The 23,654-nt window shown below is 45.8% G+C and overlaps 1 protein-coding gene across 1 annotated transcript in view; it reads left to right on the top strand.

Moving 5' to 3' along the window:
- The window catches only part of CDH26 (cadherin 26), a 53,728-nt gene extending 30,719 nt beyond the window's left edge, over nucleotides 1-23,009 (top strand). Inside the window, 9 exon segments of the mRNA XM_055266139.2 lie at nucleotides 2,718-2,860; nucleotides 4,584-4,823; nucleotides 6,168-6,389; nucleotides 6,965-7,095; nucleotides 9,882-9,959; nucleotides 11,590-11,658; nucleotides 13,065-13,118; nucleotides 16,624-16,697; nucleotides 22,481-23,009. Of these exon segments, the coding sequence (XP_055122114.2) occupies nucleotides 2,718-2,860; nucleotides 4,584-4,823; nucleotides 6,168-6,389; nucleotides 6,965-7,095; nucleotides 9,882-9,959; nucleotides 11,590-11,658; nucleotides 13,065-13,118; nucleotides 16,624-16,697; nucleotides 22,481-22,685 (1,216 nt within the window). The 3' untranslated portion in view covers nucleotides 22,686-23,009.
- The last annotated feature ends 645 nt before the right edge of the window (nucleotides 23,010-23,654 follow it).

The raw sequence follows: 23,654 nt of genomic DNA, 5'->3' as shown, positions 1-23,654 counted from the left end.
CATGACCATTGGCCTGAGTTAAATGTCGTCTTCCATCCATAGGTTATTCTGACCCCAGCAGGAGAACTCACTTGTTGGTTTTCCTTTGCATTTTCCATGTGTTCCTTTTGTATTCTTTTCTTTGTGTTAGAATAATTAGTTATATTTTTCTATCTCCCCCCTCTGTACCAGAAGTTATAAACCAGTACCTCTCTTGCTTCTGGGCAAGAAAAGTGAGGGTTTTTTTTGTAAATTGTGGTAAAATATACATAAAATTTACCATTTTATCCATTTGTAAGGGTACAGGTCAGTGGCATTAAGTGCATTCACAACGTTGTGCACCATCACCTCCATCCATCTCCAGAACTCTTTTCATCTGGCAAAACAGAAACTCCGTCTCCATTAGCCACTCATTCCTCATTCCCCCTCTCCAGCCCCTGGCCCCCACCATTCAACTTTTTGTCTCTCTGAGTTTGACAACTCCAGGTCATCAAAGTAGAATCATACAACATTTGTCTTTAGGTGACTGGCTCATTTCACTTTGTATAATGTCCTCAAAGTTCATGCACGTTTAGCATGTATCAGAATGTCCTTCCTTCTGATGCTGAGTATGCATATGTGGTATTGACACATTTTTGTTTATCCACTCATCCATCGATGGGCACTTGGGTGGCATATGGCCTGAATCTCCTGATGTTCTTGAAGAAATGAAAGAAATTGGCATTTTTGGGTCTGTGTTCCATGAGACCATGATCATGGGGACAGAAAGGGGTCATGAGTCATGCCCCTTCTCTCTCCAGGCTGAGCTCAGCAGTTGGCCCCAGACCCCATTCTACCAGCTTCACTCATTTCTCATGCTTACTTGGCCCCGGTCCGTACTTGAGTGTGAGATTCCTCCCTTACAGTAACACTTCTCAACTTATCTGTTGGGAAAGGCTAGATTTTTTTTTTAATTTACAATTCATTATGGAGTGATAAGTTTGCAAAATATAATGAAATTGAATTACTAGAAAAATGTTCATGCACTAGGGGGACACAGCAATGCTGACAACTCTAAGAGCTTCTCAACACTTGCTTTTCATTTTTGCAGTTACCTCATTGTGAGCAGCCAACCAACAGCTCACAGACCCCTTCTGGTGCACAGTGGTGTACCTTGAGTTAGCAAGGCTCTTAAGAAGTAGCTATCAAACTATACTGGGTATCAGTCTCTGGGGGAACTTGTTAAAATGCAGATTGCTGGGCCCCACCCCTACAATTTCTTTCTTTCTTTTTTTTTTTTGGAGTGCAGTGGCATAATCTCGACTCGCTGCAACCTCCACCTCCCAGGTTCTTGTGATTCTCCTGCCTCAGCCTCCTGAGTAGCTGGGACTAAAGGCACATGCTGCCACGTCTGGCTAATTTTTGTATTTTTAGTAGAGACGGGGTTTTGCCATGTTGGCCAGGCTGATTTCCAACCCACCCTTTGAATTCGATTGAGAGGTCTGGGGCCAGGACTGAGATTTGCATTTCTAAGAAGCTCCCAGAGATGCCCGTGTTGCTGGCTGGGGTTCCCTTTGGGCACCACCAATAGGAGCCTTTCCTAATTTGTTGCTGTCTTCCTGTCTCTTGAGGATGGTTGGCTCATACGTAGGTCTCAGTAAATGTTTGGACTGTGCTGAAATCAAGAACTAAATAGTCCATCATTTTAGCCTCAATATGGCTTTGTCCAGGAGGCAGGATGAGTGTCTTTTGTGACAGGGTGGAGGCATGATCTGGGTTGGGGGGCAGCTTTGGTTTCCTCTAGTTCTGCTTCATCTGCATTAGCTGAGGGAGCTGCCTTTTGGCCTGAGATAATCCACAGAGGAACTCTGAGTTTCTTGCCCTCGTTTGTAAACATTGGAAAATCACAGTGCTTCTAAGGATCTTCTGGAACTTTCCCTAAGAGGTGAAGCAGTGCACAAAAAGCTTCAATCCCTTTAAAAACTGTGACCCACCCAACATGAGAGAGGGATCCTTGTTGACCCTTTGAAAAACATTTGCCCAGAAGATGAAGGAAAAGCGTGAGGAGAAACTGCCCCTCTCCGCACCTTTCTGGGACCTGCACTTATTGTTGTTGTTTGCCTGAGTCCAGGAGGTTCCTGCTGCAGTGCCCTCAGCAGGTAGCTGGGGTTGGCAACCTGGCAAGGTTGCAAAGGATACCATCCAATGGCTGACAGCTCTCAGGAACCCTGGAGGGCTTGGCATGGCCCACCCCTTAAAGTGGTGTCAGGTTCACATAGGTGAGGGGGATGTAGAAGACCACTTTGGGGAACAGGGTTACCCAACTATGAACCGCCAGGGCTCTGCTGCAAAGGGAACACACCGGGGGTAAAGTCCTAGGTTTCTGTTGCAAGGGCAGTTTGGTTTTTCACACTAAGCTAACATCATCTACAGGCCACTGAAGATGGGTTCCTTTCCAGGATGAAACATCTCCCCAGGGCAGACAAAACTATATTTGGTCCAAGAAGGAGGGGGATGCTTGGTCTTCTGGTGAATGTCGATTCCACAGACTTAGGAGCGTCTTTAGGCTGTCCTCCCTGTGCTTCCATTCCTTTCGTGAATTAAACACTCTCATAGTTTAAATGCTCTTAGAATTTCTGAAGTTACTTGTGGTAGAAATAGTGTTTCTATGACATATTTTGTTTTTTTCATGCAACTTCTTATATCTTTTAAAGTAAGTTTTTAATTTTAAAAATTGCTGTCCGTTTTTCTTCTACAAGATATAAACTGGTTCATGACCCAGCAAATTGGGTCAGTGTAGACGAAAACTCCAGAGCGGTCATCATCGTGGAGCCAATTGACCGAGAATCCCCTCACGTAAATAACAGTTTTTATATAATCATCGTTCACGCTGTTGATGATGGTGAGTGTTTACCCAAAATTGGAAAAATAAAATGCTCATTCTTGCTTCCTGTGGGAAAATAACCCTGGTGAGCGTCTTTCAGCACAGCTGAGAAAAGGATAAAATAAACCTTGTTATCACTCTGCATCCATGCTGGTGATTATTTTGGTAATAATTCTTGAAATGGTAAAAAAGGGACCAATACCATCAAAAGAGGGCAGTATTCATTCAGAAGAGACAATTAAACCAGCAAGGAGGCTGCAATCAAACCCAGCATCTTTTTCATCTGTTCATGAGCTAACTCTTCAGCTCTTTGTCAAAGCCAATGATGTGTGATAAATATTTAGCACAGCTTCCCTGTGCTTGGGATGGCATACGCGCTCAGGTAAATGGGACTGGAAGGGACACATTTGTCATAAACCAGAAAGGGTGGTTTTATGAGCATGTTTCAGCATTTTTCTCTACACTCACCTAAGGCTGAAACTTTAAACACACCAAAACAAAGTTGAAGAAATAAAAATGTTCAAATAACTTTAAAATTGTATTTAAGAAAGTCTGTGAACTAAAAGCCAAGCTCCAAGTGATATGTCACTATACATTCCGCTCTCTAATTAACTAGTGGAATGTTGGGGGTGGAGGGCAATGAAGATATGAAACGCGTGTTCCTAATCAGTATTAAGGGAGGAGAAAAAGTGGGGCCAGTGTTTCAGGGTTCTGTCATTCTGTTATGGATGATTTTACGATTGGTACTTTTTTTTCCTTTATTTTTTGCTTTTTGTATTTCAAAAGCTTTTGGGGTACAAGTGGTTTTTGGTTACGTAGATGAATTATGCAGTGGTGAAGTCTAAGATTTTAGTGCACTGGTCACCTGAGTAGTGTACCTTGTATCCAATGTGAGGTTTCTTAGCCCTTGGCTGCCTCCTCCCCTGCTTCTGAGTCTCCAGAGTTCATGATATCACTCATGCCTTTGTGTATCCATAGCTTAGCTCCCACTTATAAGTGAGAACATACAGTGTTTGGTTTTCTATTCCTGAGTTATTCACTTAGAAGAATGGCCTCCAGCTCTATCCAAGTTGCTGTAAAAAAAACATTATTTCATTCTTTTTTATGGCTGAGTATACATATGCCACATGTTCTTTATCCACTCATTGGTTGATGGGCATTTAGGTTTGCTCCATATATTTGCAGTTGTGAAGTGATTATTGCCACTTTTTTTAATTAGAAAAAGTCCTTTTAGATAATTGTAGATTCACTTGCAGTTTTAAGAAATAATTGAGTGGATCCTGAGTATCCTTTGCCAGTTTCCCCCAGGGGCAACACCTTGCGGGACTACAGTGTAACCTTGTAACCAGGACATCAACGTGGAGATGCAGCGCATTTGCCTCCCCTCGGGGACCCCCATGGTGCCCTTCTTTAGTCACACCCATTTTCCTCCATCCCACCCATCCTTGACGCCTGGCACCATTGATTGACCTTTTGTTTTTTTAATGACGCCACATTCTACCTTGTTCTACAAATGATTTGAGGTGGTAAGTGCTTTATTAGCTTACCTTACCCAGATATTGTGAATGTTCATAAAAGCAGGAAAACAGATCACGTGCATGCCAGGAGAGCTTATGGCTTTGAAAGGGAAACAGTTCTAGTATTTCAGGAATATTTTTTTTCTGAGAGACGGAGAGTGCTCATTCTCCAGGGCTCTGTGTGCACGAGATAAACAACTCCTGAAACTTCCTCCCCGTACAAGGCTTCCCACCGCAGACTGCTACAGGGACCCTAATGCTCTTCCTATCTGACATCAATGACAACGTCCTGGCTCTCCGGCCACGTTCCTGCTACATGGAGGTCTGTGAGTCTGCTGTGCATGAGCCTCTCCACATCGAGGCAGAGGATCCAGACCTGGAGCCGTTCTCTGACCCATTTACATTTGAATTGGACAATACCTGGGGAAATGCAGAGGACACATGGAAGTTGGGGAGAAATTCGGGTGAGTTTTTGTATTGGTCACGGACAAAGAGTGGAAAATGCCAGATATCCAATTCAAACAGATTTAGGCAAAAAAGGACTTTATTAGCTTAAAAAGCCAGGGAAGTCTGTGTTCTGGCAGAGCTGGCTCTAGGCACTCAGAGGATATCCCTGGAAGCTACCTTCCCACACACGGTCTGCCTTTCTCTAGGTTCCTTCCTTTTTAGGAAACTCTCCTCATCAGGGGGTAGGAGGCTGCTGGGAGTCCCTGAGACATATCCCAGCATCTAGCAAGAAGGGTGTTTCCAGGGAAGCTCCAGGATTGCTGTCACTGTTTGGCCTGGGTCAGCTGCCCTGTCAATCACTGTGGGTGGGACTTGGGAGGGCGGATGTGCTGATTGGCTGGTTCCCAGCCCACACCTGGACCTTGTTGGGATCTGGGCTCAGCCTCTCCTGATTCATACTGAGAATTCAGGAAGTGTGGGCTTCCTTAAAGAAACACTGGGGCACTGTTACCAGAAGATGAACATGCTGAGCAGGTTAAAAGCAACTGGCATCCACTGTCAACACTCTCCTCTGTGCCTCTAGCCGTGGCGTCTGTAGACTGTGGCACGGTTTCAGCTGAAACTGTGTGCTCATGTTTGTAGCTCTCAGACCTGGAGTGTGTGGTAAAGCACTTCGCCTTGCCCAAAGAGAGGTCTGGTCTTTGTCCTTGGGGTCTGGGTGATCTCTATTGGGATATCATGTCTGATACCAGTGTCTCTTTACCTGAGGTGTCTTGGGCTGAGCCAGATAGGGGCAATGTGATTTAGATTGGGGACTTCTGGTCACATAGTATCAGTCTACTACCAGAGAGGCTGGAGACTGAGGCCGCCCACCTGGGAGGCCCACCAGGTTGCCTGACCAAGCCCCAGGAGGACACTGGAGCCTGAGGCTCAGGTGAACGTCCCTGGCTGCAGCATCCCATGTGTGCTGTCCCTCATCGATGCTGACCTGGCTTCTCAGGAGAGGATGATGAGAGGCTCTGCCACTGCTGCTTTTCTGGACTCTGCCCTAGGTGCCTCTTTCCTTGTCTGATTTCCATCTGATTTTTTCCCTGTAAAAAACGGCACCATCACTGTAACAACTTTCAGTGTGTTCTGTGAGTCTTTCTAGAGAACTGTTGAACCTGAGGGTGGTCTTAGGAATCCGTGAACTTGCAGTTGGTGTCAGAAGTGAGGGTGCCCTTGAGGACGCCTCCCTCTAACTCTACAGTTGGCTTACTTTCAAACAGAGCTTGGCCCGCGCAGGGAGTTGAGTAAGCGTGCGTTGAGCAGATGAGCAGTTGAGTAAGTCAACGCGTGCCATGTTCTTTTTCCCTTTGCAGGTCAATCAGTTGAACTTTTAACCTTGAGAAGCCTGCCACGTGGTAATTACTTGGTGCCACTCTTCACTGGAGACAAACAGGGACTTTCCCAGAAGCAAACTGTCCATGTAAGGATCTGCCCCTGTGCCAGTGGGTTCACGTGTGTGGAGCATGCAGATGCAGGAGTGGGGCTTCATGTGGGAGTCCTGTGCTCTGTCTGTGCAGCCTTTGTGGCTTTGGCAGGTCAGTGGTCTATAGGGGTGTCCTGGGACTGTGGCTTCTCTCCCCAGGCAATAGGCCAGGGGTATGGGGCTTGCTGGGGTAGGGAACAGCGGTGGCAGGATTGGTGGAATGGCTTTGAGAATGACTTCTGGGTGTACTCAGGCTCCTAGATGCAGATCAGAGGTTGCCATGCTGGCCAGGCAGAATCCCTGGCCAGCAAAAGCAGCTTCTACTCACAAAGGAATCCATCAGTAAACATAGTCAAGTAGTGGCCCTTTGTTTGTAATAACCATGGAGACAGCAATGTACAGATGTCCAGGCTCCTGGACTTGGCAAGGCTAATAAGAAAGCAGCTTTTCCAAGAAACAATACAAAATTACTGGCCAGATAGTATTATTGATTAATTCAACAAACAGTTATGTAGCATCTACTTGTACCCTGAACTGTGCTAAACTTTATAGCTACACAGATGACTAAGATGCAATTTGGCTTTGCCAGTTCATGACTGAGTTATAAATGAACAGAACAAGATCCTCATGAAACCTCTGACATGGGTGAGCTTATCTAGTCTGTTTTTCCCCTTTGTCTTATCACAGTGGCTCTGCTTTTCCTGTTGCGATGCTATTTTGTGCTTGAACCTAAGAGGCATGGATGCTCTGTATCCAATGATGAAGGCCACCAAACACTGGTCATGTATAATGTGGAGAGCAAAGCCACTTCAGCCCAGGTAGTGGAATGTCATGCTTTGTGTCATGGCAAGGAATTCACTAATACACAGACATATAGCATGTATTTTTTCACCCACTTTACCACCTCTTAATTCTTCACTTTTACCCATGTTTCAGTAGCAAGTGGGAAAAAATTCTTGCAAATACTATCTAACTCAGATAAATGAATTTATTCTTTTAGATCAATGGTTCTCAACCATGAGCAATTTTGCCCCATAGGAGATATTCATCAATGCCTGGAGACAGTTTTAATGGTCACAGTTAGGAGTGTTACTGGCATCTAGTGGGTTGAGGTCAGAGATGCTGCTAAACAGCCTACAACACACAAGACAGCCTCTACCACAGAGAATTATCTGCCCAAAAGTGATTTTTATTAGGTAGACGTTCCCTAAATGGGATTGTGTGAGGCTCACTAGTTAAATGAGTCTGAGCTGGCTTCTTGGCCATGGCTTTCCATAGATCATGGCAGAACCTGCTCTTCTACCATTGTCCGGCAGAGGCCAACCAGAAAGCTCACTGTCCTTGGAGGTACAAGGCCTGGGCTCTGTTTCTGCCTTCGCATCTCATTAGCTTCATTATTTAACCCTACATCCTCATCTGTGAACTGGGATGATAAAGTCAAATTCTTAGATAGGTTGTGGATCAAAGAGGATGCCTATGAAGACACCTAACACAAGGCAGAGCCATATAAAGTAATTGGCCAATGGCCACTGGTTTTTCAAACTGGCTGCTTCTGAAATGGGCCCTATGTTATCTTAGTCATCCTTGCAGCAACGCTGGGCTGGGGTTAGACAGACAAAGAGATGAAAGCATTGTGAGCTCTCCTGTTTGTCTTCATCTAGAATTAAGTGGTTGATTTAGAAAATGAACGCAAAAGAAATGTCAAAAGGAAACACACACAGAGGATTCGGTCACCCCATCTTACACCTCCACCAATGTTTTTTTTTTTTTTTCCTGGAAGGGAGAGACTTATTGAATGAAGTGAGACATTTAGGGAAAAGATATTCCAATGAACTTTGATATGATGCTCATGTAATTAGAGAGTTTCTCAAAAATATTTGATTGAAGAAGATGGTGCTCGCCCAAGGCTCCTAGGGTTCTTTGCATTTTGTCTTCCCTGTGGCATGAAAGAGGGAAGGGAGCAGCCACTTAGGCTCCTCTGGCAGGTATGTGCCAGTGCACCCTCCTGTGAGCCCTTCCTGGGTGGGGAAACAGGAGCAAGGTCCAAACTCTCCAGATTGTGAAGTCCCCTGGAAGGAATCCCAAACGTGAGAGCAGCAGCAAACTTGATTTGTTGTGTAATTTTAAGAGGAAAACCATCTGGACAAACAGCAGTCTTTGTGTAACAGTAGAATTTCTTGCCTTGGACAGTTCCAGTGGCTCAGAGGCTCAACCATGAAGGGAAACAGAAATGGTTCCCAGGCCCAGGGGCTGTGCCTCAGTCTCCTCCTTGGCGGGAGAGAGTGAAAGCTGCTGAGCTTGGAGGAGACTGGCAGGAATGTTGCACTCCCTGAGCACTGGTTCAGGTTGTAGATGAGATGGAAGGGACGGTGGGGATGCCCTGGTTACCCTTCTTTCCCAGCAGCTTTGTGATTGTCTCTTGGAAAAGAAGCAGCAGCTATGGAAGCAGTGTGGGTGGAAAGGAACCTTGGCCCTTGTGATGCTAAGACCAGGAGGGTTGGAGGGGGCTTAATGACATGGTGGCACTGGTCAAAGACAAGCTATGCCAGAGGGACAAGAGAACCTCATGCTGGGCAAGGGGCTCTGTTCTCTTCTTATACCAACAAATCTTTCTCTTATTTCCCATTCACAGCTAAAGGCACATCTCCATTCCTGCATCAGTATCTTAGGGCTCTGAGAAGTGGAATTCAACAGACCTGAGTGTAGATTCCAAATCTGTGATTGATCAGTTACATAATCTAACTGATTCTGACTTTCATATATAAAGTGAGCTTGCTAGTCTTCTGTCTCTTAAGTTTGTTGGACTCTTTAATCAAATAACACATGTAAAATTTCCAGCACTAACGGTCATGCAATAAAGAGTGGCTGCCAATATTAGCATTATTAGCAGTAATTACTGATTATATTTTTGTAACCTTGGTAAATAAGGCCATCTCTAGGTGCGCTTATCCCTCTGTCCATCTTACACGAATATACCAGCCTACATTGCACATCCACTCACCAGGAACATTCTGTGCTCTTGGGAAAACTCCATGTAAGATATCGTCACTAGCTGCACACATGTTATCACATTCTACTGCTAAACTATAGGGATGCCATCTGATGGTGATGATCTACAGAACTGCATAGATGCCTTCTCTGCATATGGGGGAGCTAATGAGCCCTTGGCCAACAGAAATCCAGCACCCATCAACCTGAGTCCCTCAGTGAACATATATGTTGGAGGATAAATGAATGGGACAATGCACAGAATACCATGCAACACTGGTGACCCCAAGAGCCATCACTATGAGACCTATAAAAAGACAAGCTTTTCAATTCTGAGGGCTCCTGAAACGAACCTTTTACCATCAGTTTACATGGAACACTGAACCACGAGAAGCTCAACCTCCCAGCGAGCAATTACAAAAGACAAACAGAAATAACATTCTTTTCCCACATAAGTCATTCAGATTTACAGGAGAGGTGTGTTTTTTACAGTCTGGACTTCTTCTGTGATGGCATAGATACAATGTGTTTTGGAGAAAATGTCATCTCTTTCCTTCTGTTTTTATTTCTGCTGTGATTTCAGCCCTTGTCATATTTCTTTCTCTGTGTTCTACAGACATGGTCAGATGTTGAAGGCCAGAGGCGGGCTCTGCTCATCTGCACAGCTGCAGCAGGACCCACGCAGGGAGTTAAGGTAACATGCCCCTTACTTGCTTCTGGATTTCAGAGAGGTGACTTTCCTGATGGTTCCCCTGACAAGAAACACCTGGGATGCTCCTCCTACTGCCACATCCAGGGAGGTCCTTCTGCAAGTCAGCAACCCCAGCCCCTACTTGCAAAGCCCCGTGGTTCCCCTGGCCTAAAACACCCTTGCCTTTCAGTGGCCAAGTTCCTTCATCTTTGCTATGGCGTCAGATGACCCAGTGCTTCCAAATATCACTGTGTCCAGTGCCATATGCATATGGCACTCGGACTAGTGTATTTCTTAAGACGCTTTTTTCTTAAAATGGGCTGGTGTCCACATTAAGCACATTTATTTAAGTAGGAAATTTTGTATTTCAGCTGTAAATGAAAATACAGTTTTACTTGTATAAAGAGCAGGCAAGTGTGAAAATAGCCATGAAAGAAGTAGGGCACAATGACTGGGTGGACGATGTCACTGCCAAAGGCCCGGGGCCCCTCTGCAAGGAAGGCAGAGCATGGAAGCCAGGCTAGCACGAGAGTGACACCTCCTCCTGGATGTCATTAGGGTGTGGAAACAGAATTAGAAAGGGAATAATTTTCTCACCATGCAAATCAGTGTTATTTAAAATTGTTTCCCAAGCAACTAAATCTTCCATTCTATAAGTAGTAGGTGTCCCCTACTTTGAAAACAAAGTTGACCCAGGATTGCCATAAATGAGCATGTGCCTGGCCAGGGCAGTGAGCAGGGCTGGGTCCGCTGTGCATTCTGACCACTAATCCGTGTTCCTGGGGGAAAGGCTGCCCTTTTCTCGTTCGTACAACTTGCCTCCTGGGCTGGCAGGAGCCTTCTCTTTCCTTCCTCTGAGCCAGTCTGCAAACTTCTAGAGGCCTATGCACTTTGCATGCCTCATCTCATTGAATTTTCACCGGAACCCATAGGGGTGTGTGTGTGGTGGGGGCAATCTTGCTTCCCTATTTTACAGGGGAGGAAACCAAAGCCTCCACCTTCTAGGTTTTGGTGTGTCTCTGGGTTCCCTTCAGTGTCCTGCAAATATTCTAGGAAGTACATCTGTGGTGACTGCTTAAATAAACTGCCATTCACACACTTCCTCTAAGTGAAGCCGTCACTTATGATTTATGGGGTAACCTGATATTTTAACATCTGCTGCATAGCGTGAAATAGCGTCAATGAGACCATCGTCAAGGTCCACTGCCTGCTTTATTTTCTTTGAAATTTAACTTCATTATTGAAGGGTCACTATTAAAATAACAGAAACCCAAAGCAGAAAATGACTACAATCCCATGCCTAAATCTAAACAGATTCACCTGTGAGTGTCACCTTCTCGTTCTCATCTGCGTGTCTATGCAGTTTTCAGGTGTCTACGTTATGGAAAGAACATTAGCGTCTTCACGTTCAAGCCTCCTCCTGCCACGCGGTTCCATTGCACCTGCCCTTTTATTCCCTGCCTCTCTTCATTTTCCTTTCCCCCACACCGCGCCCTCCCTCTCATCGTGTTAATTTGTGTTTGCCTATGAATATATGAGCAAGGAGAGGTGGTGAGAGGTCACACATATCCACTTTGTTTCCAGCTGGAGAGAAATCCGTTCTCCTTTGAGTAAATCAGCATTTTCCCCCTAGGATCTCGAGGAAGTGCCTCCATCTGCAGCGAGTAGGTCAGCCCAAGCATGCTGTGCTCTGGGGAGTTGGGTGAGTTCCAGAAGGTTGCTCCCTGCTGCGGCCATCTCACTAGTGACTGACAGTTGGTCCCCCTGAGAGAGGGCCCTTGTAGAAGATTCTGTGATACTGTCAGAAAAAGGCACATAGTCAATGAAAATCTGAGAAGTTGGGTTTTTTCCCCCCAACTCTATTTCCATCTATAGAACTAGATATCATTATTGATGGTGGCTGCTGTTTTTAGAGTTGTTTGATAATCCTGATCAAATATGACACTTTTTAGAACATCCACAAATAGATACATTTTCTCATGTCCTTCTAAGGGCACCAGAGATAATCTATAAAGTTAAAAGTGCAGGACTTTGGCCCTGACTGAATTCCAGCCCAGTGACTGCATGCTTCCAGCGAAAGGGAGGCCTGACTCCCCATCTGTGTTGTGTCTTCGTGTACTCTACCTACGAATTCTAGGACTATTGCTTTGTGAAATGACTTTTTCTGAAATAATTTTAGACTAACTAGAAGTTGCAAAAATAGTACGGAGAGTTCTTGGGGGTCCCCCAAAGATACCATCTTATGTAACACTACTCCATGATCAAATCAGAAAATGGACTTTGGCACAACACTATGAGTACAGTTCTCAATTACAGACCTTATTTGGACCTCACCAGTTTAACTAGCCATTATTTAACAAAAATGTACTTTTCTGATATAGAATTAAAAGAGGTATTCAGGGTCTAAAGAGCCATAGAATCATATCCAGTTTTTATGAGGGAAAGCTTCTAAAATAAATTCAAGATCTCTATAATTTCATATCTTTGCACAGGCAGTATCTGAGCAAAGATGAAAACGTGGTGTTCTTCTTTGCACAAAGATGATGCCACAAATCCATCACCGAAGGGCTCCTGCATTGGTGAATGTTGGGTTCCATGTCCATGCAGCTGACCCTTCTGGTCCTGTTGGGGCCACCTGCATGGACATGGAACCCACACCATGGCACAGGGTCTCCCACTCTAAAGAACCCTGCTTGGTTTAATATTCTACTGTCACCATCTTGAAATTCTTAATTTTTTAACAAAGGGCCCCCAACTTGCATCTTGCACTGAGCCCTGAGAGTTGTGCAGCTAGGCCGGGGTCCCAGGAGTGGATGTGTGTCATTTGTTTGTATTCAGGGCATGGCCATGGCACAAAGCAAATCTTACAGAGTGATCATGGACCCAAGATAGAGCTTGCAAATCTAATATTCTCATGTGCCTTCTTCACAAAGCAACTATGAAACTTGTTCACGAATTTCTGCTATGAATATCTAAACTCTTTAGAATTACTATACCTTTAGTACAAAAATGAAAGGCAATATGACTGTAAGAATTTCTAGTTATGTATTTGCATCCTTTGGTAATTTATTTGAAATCAGTAAATATTTCATCTTTCTTTAAATTAAGGGTTATGGCGAGCTCTTTGAGCCAAGAGGTGTGAAGAACATATACTCTACTCCTGTAAGTACAGATGTAGGTGTTACTGTGAAAAAACTTACCTTATTGTTCTGCCTAAAAGCTATGGAAAGCCCTGAAAATTGGAAATTTGGAAGGAAAGAGGTGATAAAAAAAATATGCCCAACATCCAAACAAACTGAAGGAGAAGCGAATGTGAGAAGAGGTTGGAAGTAGTTAAGGCACATTTATCCCATGACTTGAGGGCATAAGAGCTTTTCAGTCCCTGGCAAATTTCTTTTGCTGTTGAGTTGCTAAGACCTCAATCATACACTGAGTTTTCTGCTGTGCTTTGTCACAGACCTATAGAATTTTGAGCTAAGGGGGTCTTAGACATCATCTAGTCAATTTTTTTTTCCTAAATATGTTTTGCAACAGAATTCCTCTTTTCAAATGAGATCCTACAAATAACTCCATTGTAAATAAAACATCTAAGTACTAATTTTGTATGCATTGACATTAATGACATATACCTATACCAAAATAGCCAAGAAAAATAATGATTCTGATGTAAACAAAAGAAAGTTGAATGTTGTGGATATAGTTTGCAAAATTATGTTAACTTAGCACGTAATTCATTGCCTCACATTATTATAAACTGGTTTTTAAAGTATCAAGAAACTTTTGATAGATACCAACAAGCAGTTTCAAATCTTAATGGTTTTTGAATAGTTCAGTTTACAATATTAGGATTCTCTTTGATTAATGAAACATGGGACAAAAAGCTTCATTTCAGTTTCATAAAAGCTAATTAAAATGGCATTCCAAATTAACATGTTGGTGTGGGAGACTAAAAAAAGATGGAAACCACTTTCTGTTATATTATAAAAATAATATTCAATATTATTATTGAAGTAATTTGTAAACAATGAAAATAAAATTCAAATACTCTAGTTGAAGTATCTTTGAGGAGTCGTAGGCCCTGGGGATAGAGTTAAACCAGTGGCTAAGTCCACAGAAGCCCAGAGAGGAGAGATGGTGCTCTCTCAGCCACAGTGCAGCCATACGTAGTGTGGGGTTAGGACCTGAAGTTGGCTTGAGGCAAAATCACCCCGAGTATACCTCGGGAAGGAGCCAGGCTGGAAACTGACATGGTGTCTTCCTCTAGCCCTGGATGAGCCCCATGCTTGGTCAGTGAACATCTGGTGCAAGGGTACATTGTACATGGCCCACATCTTAAGGGTCCTCCTCTGAGAGGCCCCTGGGGCTAAACAGACTGAGGGCACAGTATCTCCAGTCAAGCGCTCCCAGCACTGGGAGCCAGGCAGCAGGGTCCCTAGGGCTGCTTGTAGTGGTCCTCACCTTGCCTCTTTGGCTAAGTATGTTTGGTTCAGCTTACCTTGGTATGATGTGGCTTCACTATGTGTACACACATGTATATATACAGTCATGTCTAGCTTAATGGTGGGGATACATTCTGAGAAATGTGTTATTAGGTGATTTCATCACTGTGTGAACCTCATGAAGTGTTTTACACAAACCTAGATGGTGTAGCCTACTACACACCTAGACCTCATGGTGTAGCCTGTCGCTCCTAGGCTACAAAGCCGTACAGCGTGTGACTGTACTGAATACTGTAGGTGATTGGAACACAATGGTGTTTGTGTATCTAAACACCTACACATAGAAAAGGTGCAGTAAAAATACAGCATTACAGTCTTACAGGACCAGCTTTATATATACGGCCTGTCATTGAAATGTTATGCAGTGCATAACTGTAGGTATGTATGTATGTATGTGTATATAGATAGATATGTGTATACAGTTGGCCCTTGAACAACAGGAGTTTGAACTGTGTGGGTGCACTTATATGTGGGTTTTCTTCTGCCTCTGCCACTCCCGAGACAGCAAGACCAACCCCTCTTCTCCCTCCTCCTCTTCATCCTACTCAGAGAGGACAATGAAGATGAAGACCTTTATGATAATCCACTTCTACTTAATGAATAGTGAATATATTTTCCTTAATGACATTTTCTTTCTTCTAGCTTACATTATTATAATATAGTATATAATACATATGACATACAAAATATGCATTAATTGAATGTTTATGTTATTGGAAAAGCTTCCAGTCAACAGTAGACTGTTAGTTGAGTTTTGGGGGAATCAAAAGTTATAGGCATGTTTTCAACTGTGCAGGGTCAGCACCCCTAACCCCCACGTTGTTCAAGGGTCAACTGTATATGTATATGTCTATATGTCTATATGTATATGTATAGAAGCATGTACATGTACAGAGGCATGAGTATGCATATATGAACATGTGTATATGTATGTCTGTATATGTGCATGTGTGCGTATATATATATATGTATGTATGTGTATATATAGCCTCATGGACATACGAAATTGCCCCAGGCTTTATCATATTTTACATATGTCTTCTGGAACCCAATAAGTATCCCTAAAGCCAGGTATGATCAGAAGTCATCTCAGCCATAAAGGCCACCAGTGATTAAAAACACAAATCGTATGTCACTCTCCAATTTAAAACTTCCTGATGGCTTGCCATTGCACCTGGGATAAAGTCTACAACCTTATGACCTTAAGGGAATCCTCCCTCAGGGCTGCTTTGCAGAACCCAGCCTAAGACAGACCTATGACTTTAAAGTCCTGTGAGACCCTCTATCACGTGGCCTTTGCTCACATATGGCTTCAACTTGCTCTGAGCCTCCCCCCACCTCCCTAACCATCCCAACACCCCACTTCTTTGGGCTCCAGCCACAGAACACACCAAGTTCCCTCCCTGCTTAGGGGCTGTGCTGTTTCTTCTCATTGGAATTCCCTTCTTTTCCATGGCCTTACAACTTCCTCCTCCTGAGAACTCCCTGGTTTCAACTGGGAGAGATCCCCTCTTAAACCTTCCCTTGGTGATCAGTCTTACATTTACCGCCACTCTTGGGTGCTTGCCTTGCACCTGCGTGAGCCCGACAGTGAGGCCCCGGGTGCTTTGCTTGCCTCCAGGCCAGCCTGACTCACATGATTTAGTGGTGGGATTTGTGGGCCCCTGGGTAGCCACTCCTCCCGGTAGATGCCAAGCCTGTTTCCTACCACTGCACCCTCTGCCCTTAGATAGCACAGAGACCCAGATCCACAGACATGGGCCAGATGAGCAGGTAACTGCCAGCAGCCCATCATGGGGAACAATGGGCAAGGTTCAGAGGAAGAGAAGCCAAAATGAGTGAGGAGGGGCAGTGTAGTTGAGGGGTGCAAGTCATGAGGCTGTCAGCAGGAACAACCCTCCTGGCTGGGCTCACTTGGGTTCCTTCCTCACTGAAAGTGTGTTTCAGCCCAGACATTGGAAAGTCTAGCCGTGAGAGCTTGCAGTGTCTCCCTGTCTCCCCCAGTACAAAGAGAGGAAACATGAGCAAACTGCCCTGGGCCTGGCTCTTTACCTCCAAGACAACTGTGCTCAGTGTGCCCTATCTGTGCTGGGGCCACTGACATACAGGGGTTGGGGGGTAGGACAAGTGCTTTGCTGTGGTATGAAACTCTACTGGTTTGCTTGCAGGCTTACCCAGATGCCACAATGCACAGACAACTCCTGGCTCCAGTGGAAGGAAGGATGGCAGAGACATTGAATCAGGTAGGGAGGGCTCCCCTTGTCCTGTGCACTGGCTATGGGTTCTGCATCCCCGCCGTGCTCCAAGCTTGATTTGGGGACACTTCCTCCTAAATCACTGTGTTAGTCAGCTAAGGCTGCCATAATAAAATACCATAGCCTGACTGGTGGCTTAAATAACAGAAATGTATTGCCTCATGTTTCTGCAGCCTAGAAGTCCAAGGTCAGGGTTCCAGCATGGTTGGGTTCTGGTGAGGGCTCTCTTGCTAGCTGTCAGATGGCCACCTTCCCGCCGTGTCCTCACATGGGATGAAGAGAGAGATACCAAGCTCCCTGGTATCTCTTCTTATTAGGGAACTAATTCCATCATGAGGACTCTACCTCATGAGCTCATCTAAACCTAATTGTCTCCCAAAGGCTCCATCTTCAAATGCCATCACACTGGGGTTAGGGCCTGAACATATGGATTTGGAGAGGGAACACAATTAAGTCCATAGCAATCACTTTCTTGGGAATCCTCCATCCAGTGCTGCTTTGCAGAACCCGACTGAAGACAGAATTGACACAGGACAGGCAAGCCCCAAAACTGGGGATTAGCCCAGGAGGGTTTTGGGAAAGAATTCAAAGGTGAGGTGGTGGTGTTAGACAGCAGTCTTCTATTCAACATTGCTGCTCCTTGCAAAGCAGGGCTAACTCATAGGCAGTATACTCAGAGTCGGAAATGTATGAGCTGTTGGCAACTGTATTTATACCCACTAAAACCCACTTTCAATTACATGGAAATTAAGCAGCAGGTTGATGCAAACTTAGGGGCTGGTTATTTAGAACTTTCTAGGAGAGCGGTGGTAACTTCTGGGTCACTGCCATGGCATTTGTAAGCTGTCTTGGCACTGGTGTGAGTCTTTTGCACCAATGAGCAATGAGGGCAACCAGGGATCACTTTCGTCTCATCATCTGCTAGTTTCTGCTGGTTTTTTTTTTTTTTAACTTCATCCCATCTGGCCAGATCCTGTTTTGGTCAGCAGGGTTGTGAGCAGAAAACAAGACCTGCTGGCCTCCTACCTCAGAATGAAGGGTCTTTTCCTGCAAAATTGTGAAAGATGTAGTTTGACTGCGATGAAGGGGTCTATTGGGTGAGATTCTGATTTCAGGTATATCCTGAAAGGTCCCTCAACACAGCCACTGTGTACTCCCAGGAAGATTAGAAAGCAGCTTGGGAGCTGGGCAAACCCATAGGCAGGTTTACATGGATAGGGCAGAGCCAGTCCACCTGCTCGTGTCATGGAGGCTTTGCATGCCCCCTGCTTGGGGAAGGATGTACCAAAAAGCTGCCCAGGCTGTTCTGACTCTAAGCAGCTCCTCCTGTTGCAGGGCAGTGGGAACTCAGGCCTGTGGAATAATAAGCACAAAGGAAGACATAAATGTCGACAGTCTCTGTCAGGCTAGACTTATTTTTTTGACAAACTCGTGTATAATACTCACTTTGTTGTAGACTCTGTTCTGAGGACTTGAAAGATGTTAACTCTCAGTCCGCACATCAGCGTGTTGGGGGAGGTGCTGTCATATGCCTTTTTATAACATGCGGAAACCCAGGAACAAAGAAGTTGGGTAATGTGTCCAAGGTCACAGCCATATAAAGCAGTAGATTTGGGGCTCAAATACAGGCAACTGGGCTCCAGGGTCTAGGCACTTGGGGGGCTCATTAAAAAGCAGCAATCCCCAGTACCAACTCTGTGGACCCTGCTGTAGTGGGTCTGGGGTGCGCATCTGAGCCTCTGACTTGAGGTCCTGGGATCCTGTTTTGTGAAACCCAGTGGTGAGCCTGGACATCTCCTGCTGTGGTTGTCAGAGTGGATGACAGACAGCGCTGTGAACACTGTCGCCTGAGGAAGTGAGCCCAGACTGTGTCTGGATGTAGAGTCACTGCCTGGGGTCTCGCCAGTGTCGCTTCCTCTGGTTCCTGTCACAGTCCCCAGGTGGGAGCTCCAGCTCTGTGCCCCAGTGACAGCCCCAAAGGTGCTGTAGGCTTGGCCCCTCCTCACTCCCACTCCTTAGCCCTGCAGAATGGGTACTGCCTGGCACCTGCTTCAAGAGAACACAGACATCTTCTCCGAGCCTAGAAGCTTTGCCTAAAACCAGGCAAGCCAGGCTCCTGCAGAAGGGGGCTGTGTACCCACAGAGTCAGGGCTGAAGGGCACTTTCCCAGGCCCTGACTGCTGGTGAGGAAGATGAAGGATGAGCTGCGGGGAAATTTCCTTGTGTCTCTCCTGAGCCGACTGTAACCTCCCTGAGGGCCAGGTTGTGTCATTACTGGTGCATGACACAGGGGTCACTGAAGAACCAATGAAAGAACCATTTTCACTATAACCCAATGTGGTAGATGAATCCAAAAATGGAGGCTCAGACAAGTTGCTCCAATGGTAAAGGCATGAGGGACAGAGCCAGAAATGGGGCACAGAGTGGCCAACTACAGACGGGCCCACCTGATCATTAAGCAGGGTCAGGGAAGTCTCCTCTCTGAGCCTTAATTTCTCATCTACAAAGGAGAGTTGGGGCAGCTCTGCTACATTCTCAGGTGAAGCTCTGTGCAGACAAGATCATGTCTCTACATAAAACGTAGCATGTGGTGATCGTGACGTAGTATCCGGCTTACCCATTTTCACATTTGTGCACACACACGTGAATGCATGTACATGTACACATACCGCTCATGCCAAGTGGACTGTGTGGACAGTATCGCAGGTCCTGCCTGGCTGAGCAGGAGAAGGATGTGTTCCAGCTGCAGGCCCCCCTCCTCCCTCTGCGGGGCAGGGAGGCAGCTTTATTCAATGAAAGCTCAAAGCTCTGCTTGGTGGTGTGAGAGGAGGGAACACCAGATTAGAGGGCCGTGTTCTTTCCTTGTGAGCCCCCTAACTTGGATGGTGGTGTGTGATGAATTATTGATCTGATGAGGCTTCCAAAATTGCTGAATCAGGGTGCAGACATCCGCTGCTCTGCTGTCAGCCTGGGGGTTTTGAAGTTGAATCCACCCAGCGCAGCCCCCACTGCAGATTCTGTTTTGCTCTGCACACACCAGGTCCATCGCTAATTATCTATTCAGCTTCACTGCAAGGACGTGAACAGACTCCTAACACCTAGGCCAGAGCTTGTGTATCTGCTGGTTTTGCTGTAAAAACTTTCTTTCCTCCCCGTGCTCCCAGCTCCCCCATGCCATATGGTCAGACAGCGACCACAGTCCCTGAATAAGCAGATCCAGTCAATGGGCCAGATGTGCAGGTGAGCGTTCCCACGCTTCCAGTGGGCACCAAGCCTGACATAGCAGTAGACTGGGGTGGGGAGACAGCATTTCCCACTAAACGAGGGCCTAGGCAGGGCTCCTGAGAACCAGAGGAGGCTGGAGACAGCTTGTTGCAGTCACTGGGTGGGGCGGGGCGGGGGGCGTAGTTAAGAGCTTGGAAGCCCAGGGGTCCCATCAGAATGGGGACATGTATGGGGTCCCTGGGGCCCCAGAGCTGCCCTTTCCAGGCCCTCCCCACCTCCCACCTTGGGCTTGAGCCCCAGGATTCTGACTGTTTTCATGCCCTACATGAGCCCAGCCTTTCAGAATTACTATCAGCAGTGACGGATTAGACAGGCTCCCACGAAACCCATTCCTGCCAAGGTCTGTGGAACTGGCTCTGGGTTCAGAGAGCACCCTCTAGAGGTATTAGAAGGTAAATAGGCTAAAGTCCCCCTCCCCTCCCCTCCCCTCCCCTCCCCTCCCCTCCCCTCCCCTCCCCTCCCCTATTTATTGAATCACTCAGGCCAGAAAAGGCTTCACAGAGAGATGACTTGGGTCCTGAATGCTGATCTGGAGTTTGCTGGGTTGGAGATTGGCAGAGGAGGGCTGTCTAGGGTGCTAGGCAGACAGGAATGAGCGGATATGAAGCCTAGGAAATGTTTCCGGGGTTTGTGCAGAGGGTAGACCTGAGGCAGGAGAGGTTGGGGGGAGGAGGAGATGGTGAGAAGAGGGCTGTTGGGAGGGAGAAAGCCATGGCAACCCCACAGCAGGGTGGCTTAATGCGCAGAGCAGGCACCTCTGGCTCACATCACACATCAGGGTGGGTGTCGAGCCAGAGCCTGCCCAGGGTCCTCCCACCCTGTGGCTCTGCCACCACTCAGAACTGGAAATAGGGCTGGAGGACAGAAAGAGTGAGAACAGAGGCTCTTGGGGAGGTTTTCACGGCCAGGTAGGTGTCACTGACATCCCTATTTCATCAGTCATGTAGCCACATCTAGCAGAGAGACAGGAAATGTGATCTTGCCGGGTGACCAGAAGAACAAGAAGTGAGTTTAGTGAACTTGCCACTCTCACCCCAATGACTGGAGATAGGGACCTATCCTCAGGCATTGGCCATGGGGCTGGAGGAGAGGGAATGGAAATAGGAATATGGCCGAGTATTTGAGAGGATGGGGCAGGGGAGAGTTGGCGATGACTCTAGGTTTCAAGGTTGAGCAGCTGGGCTGTAGGGGATGTCCTGACTTAAGTCAGGCTAGAGTTTCATGAACTTTGGTCATTCTCTCACTACTTTCACACTTGTATTTAACCCACTCACTATTATGTATTTAACGCATTTCTGTAAATCACCTCACAGGTTAATTAGCTTTTGGCTTTACAATCAGCTAAGCAATGGTATTTGTGAAGTCATGGAGTTGGTGTGCTTGTTATTATGTTTTGAAATATACGATAAAATGGCCATTGACTGAAATAAATATGTGTTCCGATACCACCAAAATCACCTAACACTGCAGGGGTCAGTGAACTTCCTATAAATGGCCAGAGAGTAAATCCTGTAGGATTTGAAGGCCAGTTCCCACAGCTCAGCCCTGCCATTGTTCTGTTGAAAGCAGCCACAGATGATACACAAATAAATGGTCTTGGCTGTGCTGCAGTAGAACTTAATTTACAACAACGGGTGGTGTGCCGGATTATCCCTGGGTTGTAGCCAGCTAGCCCCTGTAACAGGGGGTGCACACTGCACTTGGCGAGCATTGAGGGAGGGGACGTGGGAGGAGGAGATGCAGGTTGTGGGCAAAACCACAGTGGTTTCCAGGATGTTGAGTCTGAGGTCTCTGTGGATGTCCTCGTGGAGCTGTCTGGTTGGAATTCTGGCTTTGGATGTGACCATAGGGAGTGTCCCAGACAGAGATGGTGATTGGGACGTCACCTTTGGTTAGGGATGGATGAAGCCATGGCCTGAGTGTGAATGGGGAGACTGGAGGGCAGTGGTTTGAGGAGCCATGTGGGTGAGAAAGGGGTGGCAGGAAGTGGTGGCCCCCTTTCTTGGAGGGAGGCTGTGAAGTATGAGCAGATTGAAGGATAGACCTGAGCACATTTGTGGGTCGGGAGAAAGGAGCCCACAACAAGAGGCCAGGTAAAGATGAAGAGAGAGGGGACAGTTGTCCAAATGAGGGTCGGAGGGGTCATGGAAGGGGAGGTGTCCAGGGCACAGAACAGGGAAGAGCGAGCCTCAAGGAATGAATCTGCAAGAGGGTGGGAGCAGGTGGGAGGTCCTCCTGGGGGCTCCTGTCATACTCCTGGGGCGGCCACCACTGTGTCACAGTTCCCTCTCAGACTATAAGGTGGGATGTCTCCCCTCAGCATGGCTGCCACTTCTGGGACTGTAGGAACTCCTGTGTCAGCTGAGGACGCGGGGCCTGAGTGCTGTTACTACTGCATTGAGGTGTTCCTCGAATCAAACCCAGAGAAATGAGCTGGCTATGGAAGCACATGGCATTTACCTTCTCTTTCCCCCACTTTTCCCCGGAAACTCCATGTTGCCGATGTGCTGGAAGATGACCCCGGCTACCTACCTCACGTCTACAGCGAGGAGGGGGAGTGTGGAGGGGCCCCATCCCTCAGCTCTCTGGCCAGCTTGGAACAGGAGCTGCCGCCTGATTTGCTGGACTCTTTGGGTTCAAAAGTGACTCCGTTTGAGGAAATATATTCAGAGTCAGGTGTTCCTTCCTAAAAAAAATGTATATTTCGGAGAATTGAAATAATTCATGGAAGGGAATCACTATTCAGGGATTTTTCCCCTCTGCTCTTCTTTTCCCTCCTTAAAAAAAAAATTACCTTCTAGTCCTAGGATGAGGACACAATATTAGTTTGAATTAAATGCTTTGATATTCTCAGACCAGCCATCTCGAACCAAAGCAAAACCACAAGTTATGCTTTCTTAAAATTTGATTTGTCATATTTTCTAGAGAAACTTGAATTTAATTGTGTTACTCTTAGCTTCCACTGGCAGCCTAGCTTTGAGGGTAAATGAAAATATAACCCGTAGATTACCCAGCCACTGGGGAACAGCAGGTAATACTGAAGAAAAATAAAAATAGATTTTGAAAACGTTACTTACATTTCTGTGATTATGATTCTGCTTCCATTTAAGGGAAAACTTAGGTAAATAGAGGAATGTTTTCTATAACATTTGTAATCAGTATTTTAAGTGATTTTTAAAAAAATAAGTATTGGTCCCTGTTCACTTTTTGATTAGATAAATAGATAAAATATGTTATCTTGAGAAAAATGATTATGCTGAAAGCTTTATAAACAGTATACTCTTTGAAAAATGAAGAGCTGACATAATTTAACTTGTATGTATTATGTAAGTAAAAGAGTTTAGGAGCCTTTGAATGAATACGTTCTGATTAGATTTTATCTTTAAACAAAACCACAAAATTTAATTGGTTTTTACTTGTCCACTTACTGCTAGTGTCAGTTTCAGGGGAGGAAATGGTTTCTTTCAAAAATCTTAATGGGGGACATATGCCCTAAAAATAGTCAGTTTTCTAGTCTGAGTAATAGATAAGAGACTGACTAAGCAAAGTTTAAAATGCTATTAGGACACTTTAATGCACATATTGGATATCTAAAAGTCTACAGCCATATAAAAACTTTATATAATTAATGAGCAAATGCCCTCTCTCACGCCCTAAAA

This window comes from Symphalangus syndactylus, chromosome 24 (assembly GCF_028878055.3).
Source record: "Symphalangus syndactylus isolate Jambi chromosome 24, NHGRI_mSymSyn1-v2.1_pri, whole genome shotgun sequence".
Lineage (NCBI taxonomy): Eukaryota > Metazoa > Chordata > Mammalia > Primates > Hylobatidae > Symphalangus > Symphalangus syndactylus.
This window is presented reverse-complemented; position numbering and strand designations above follow the sequence as displayed.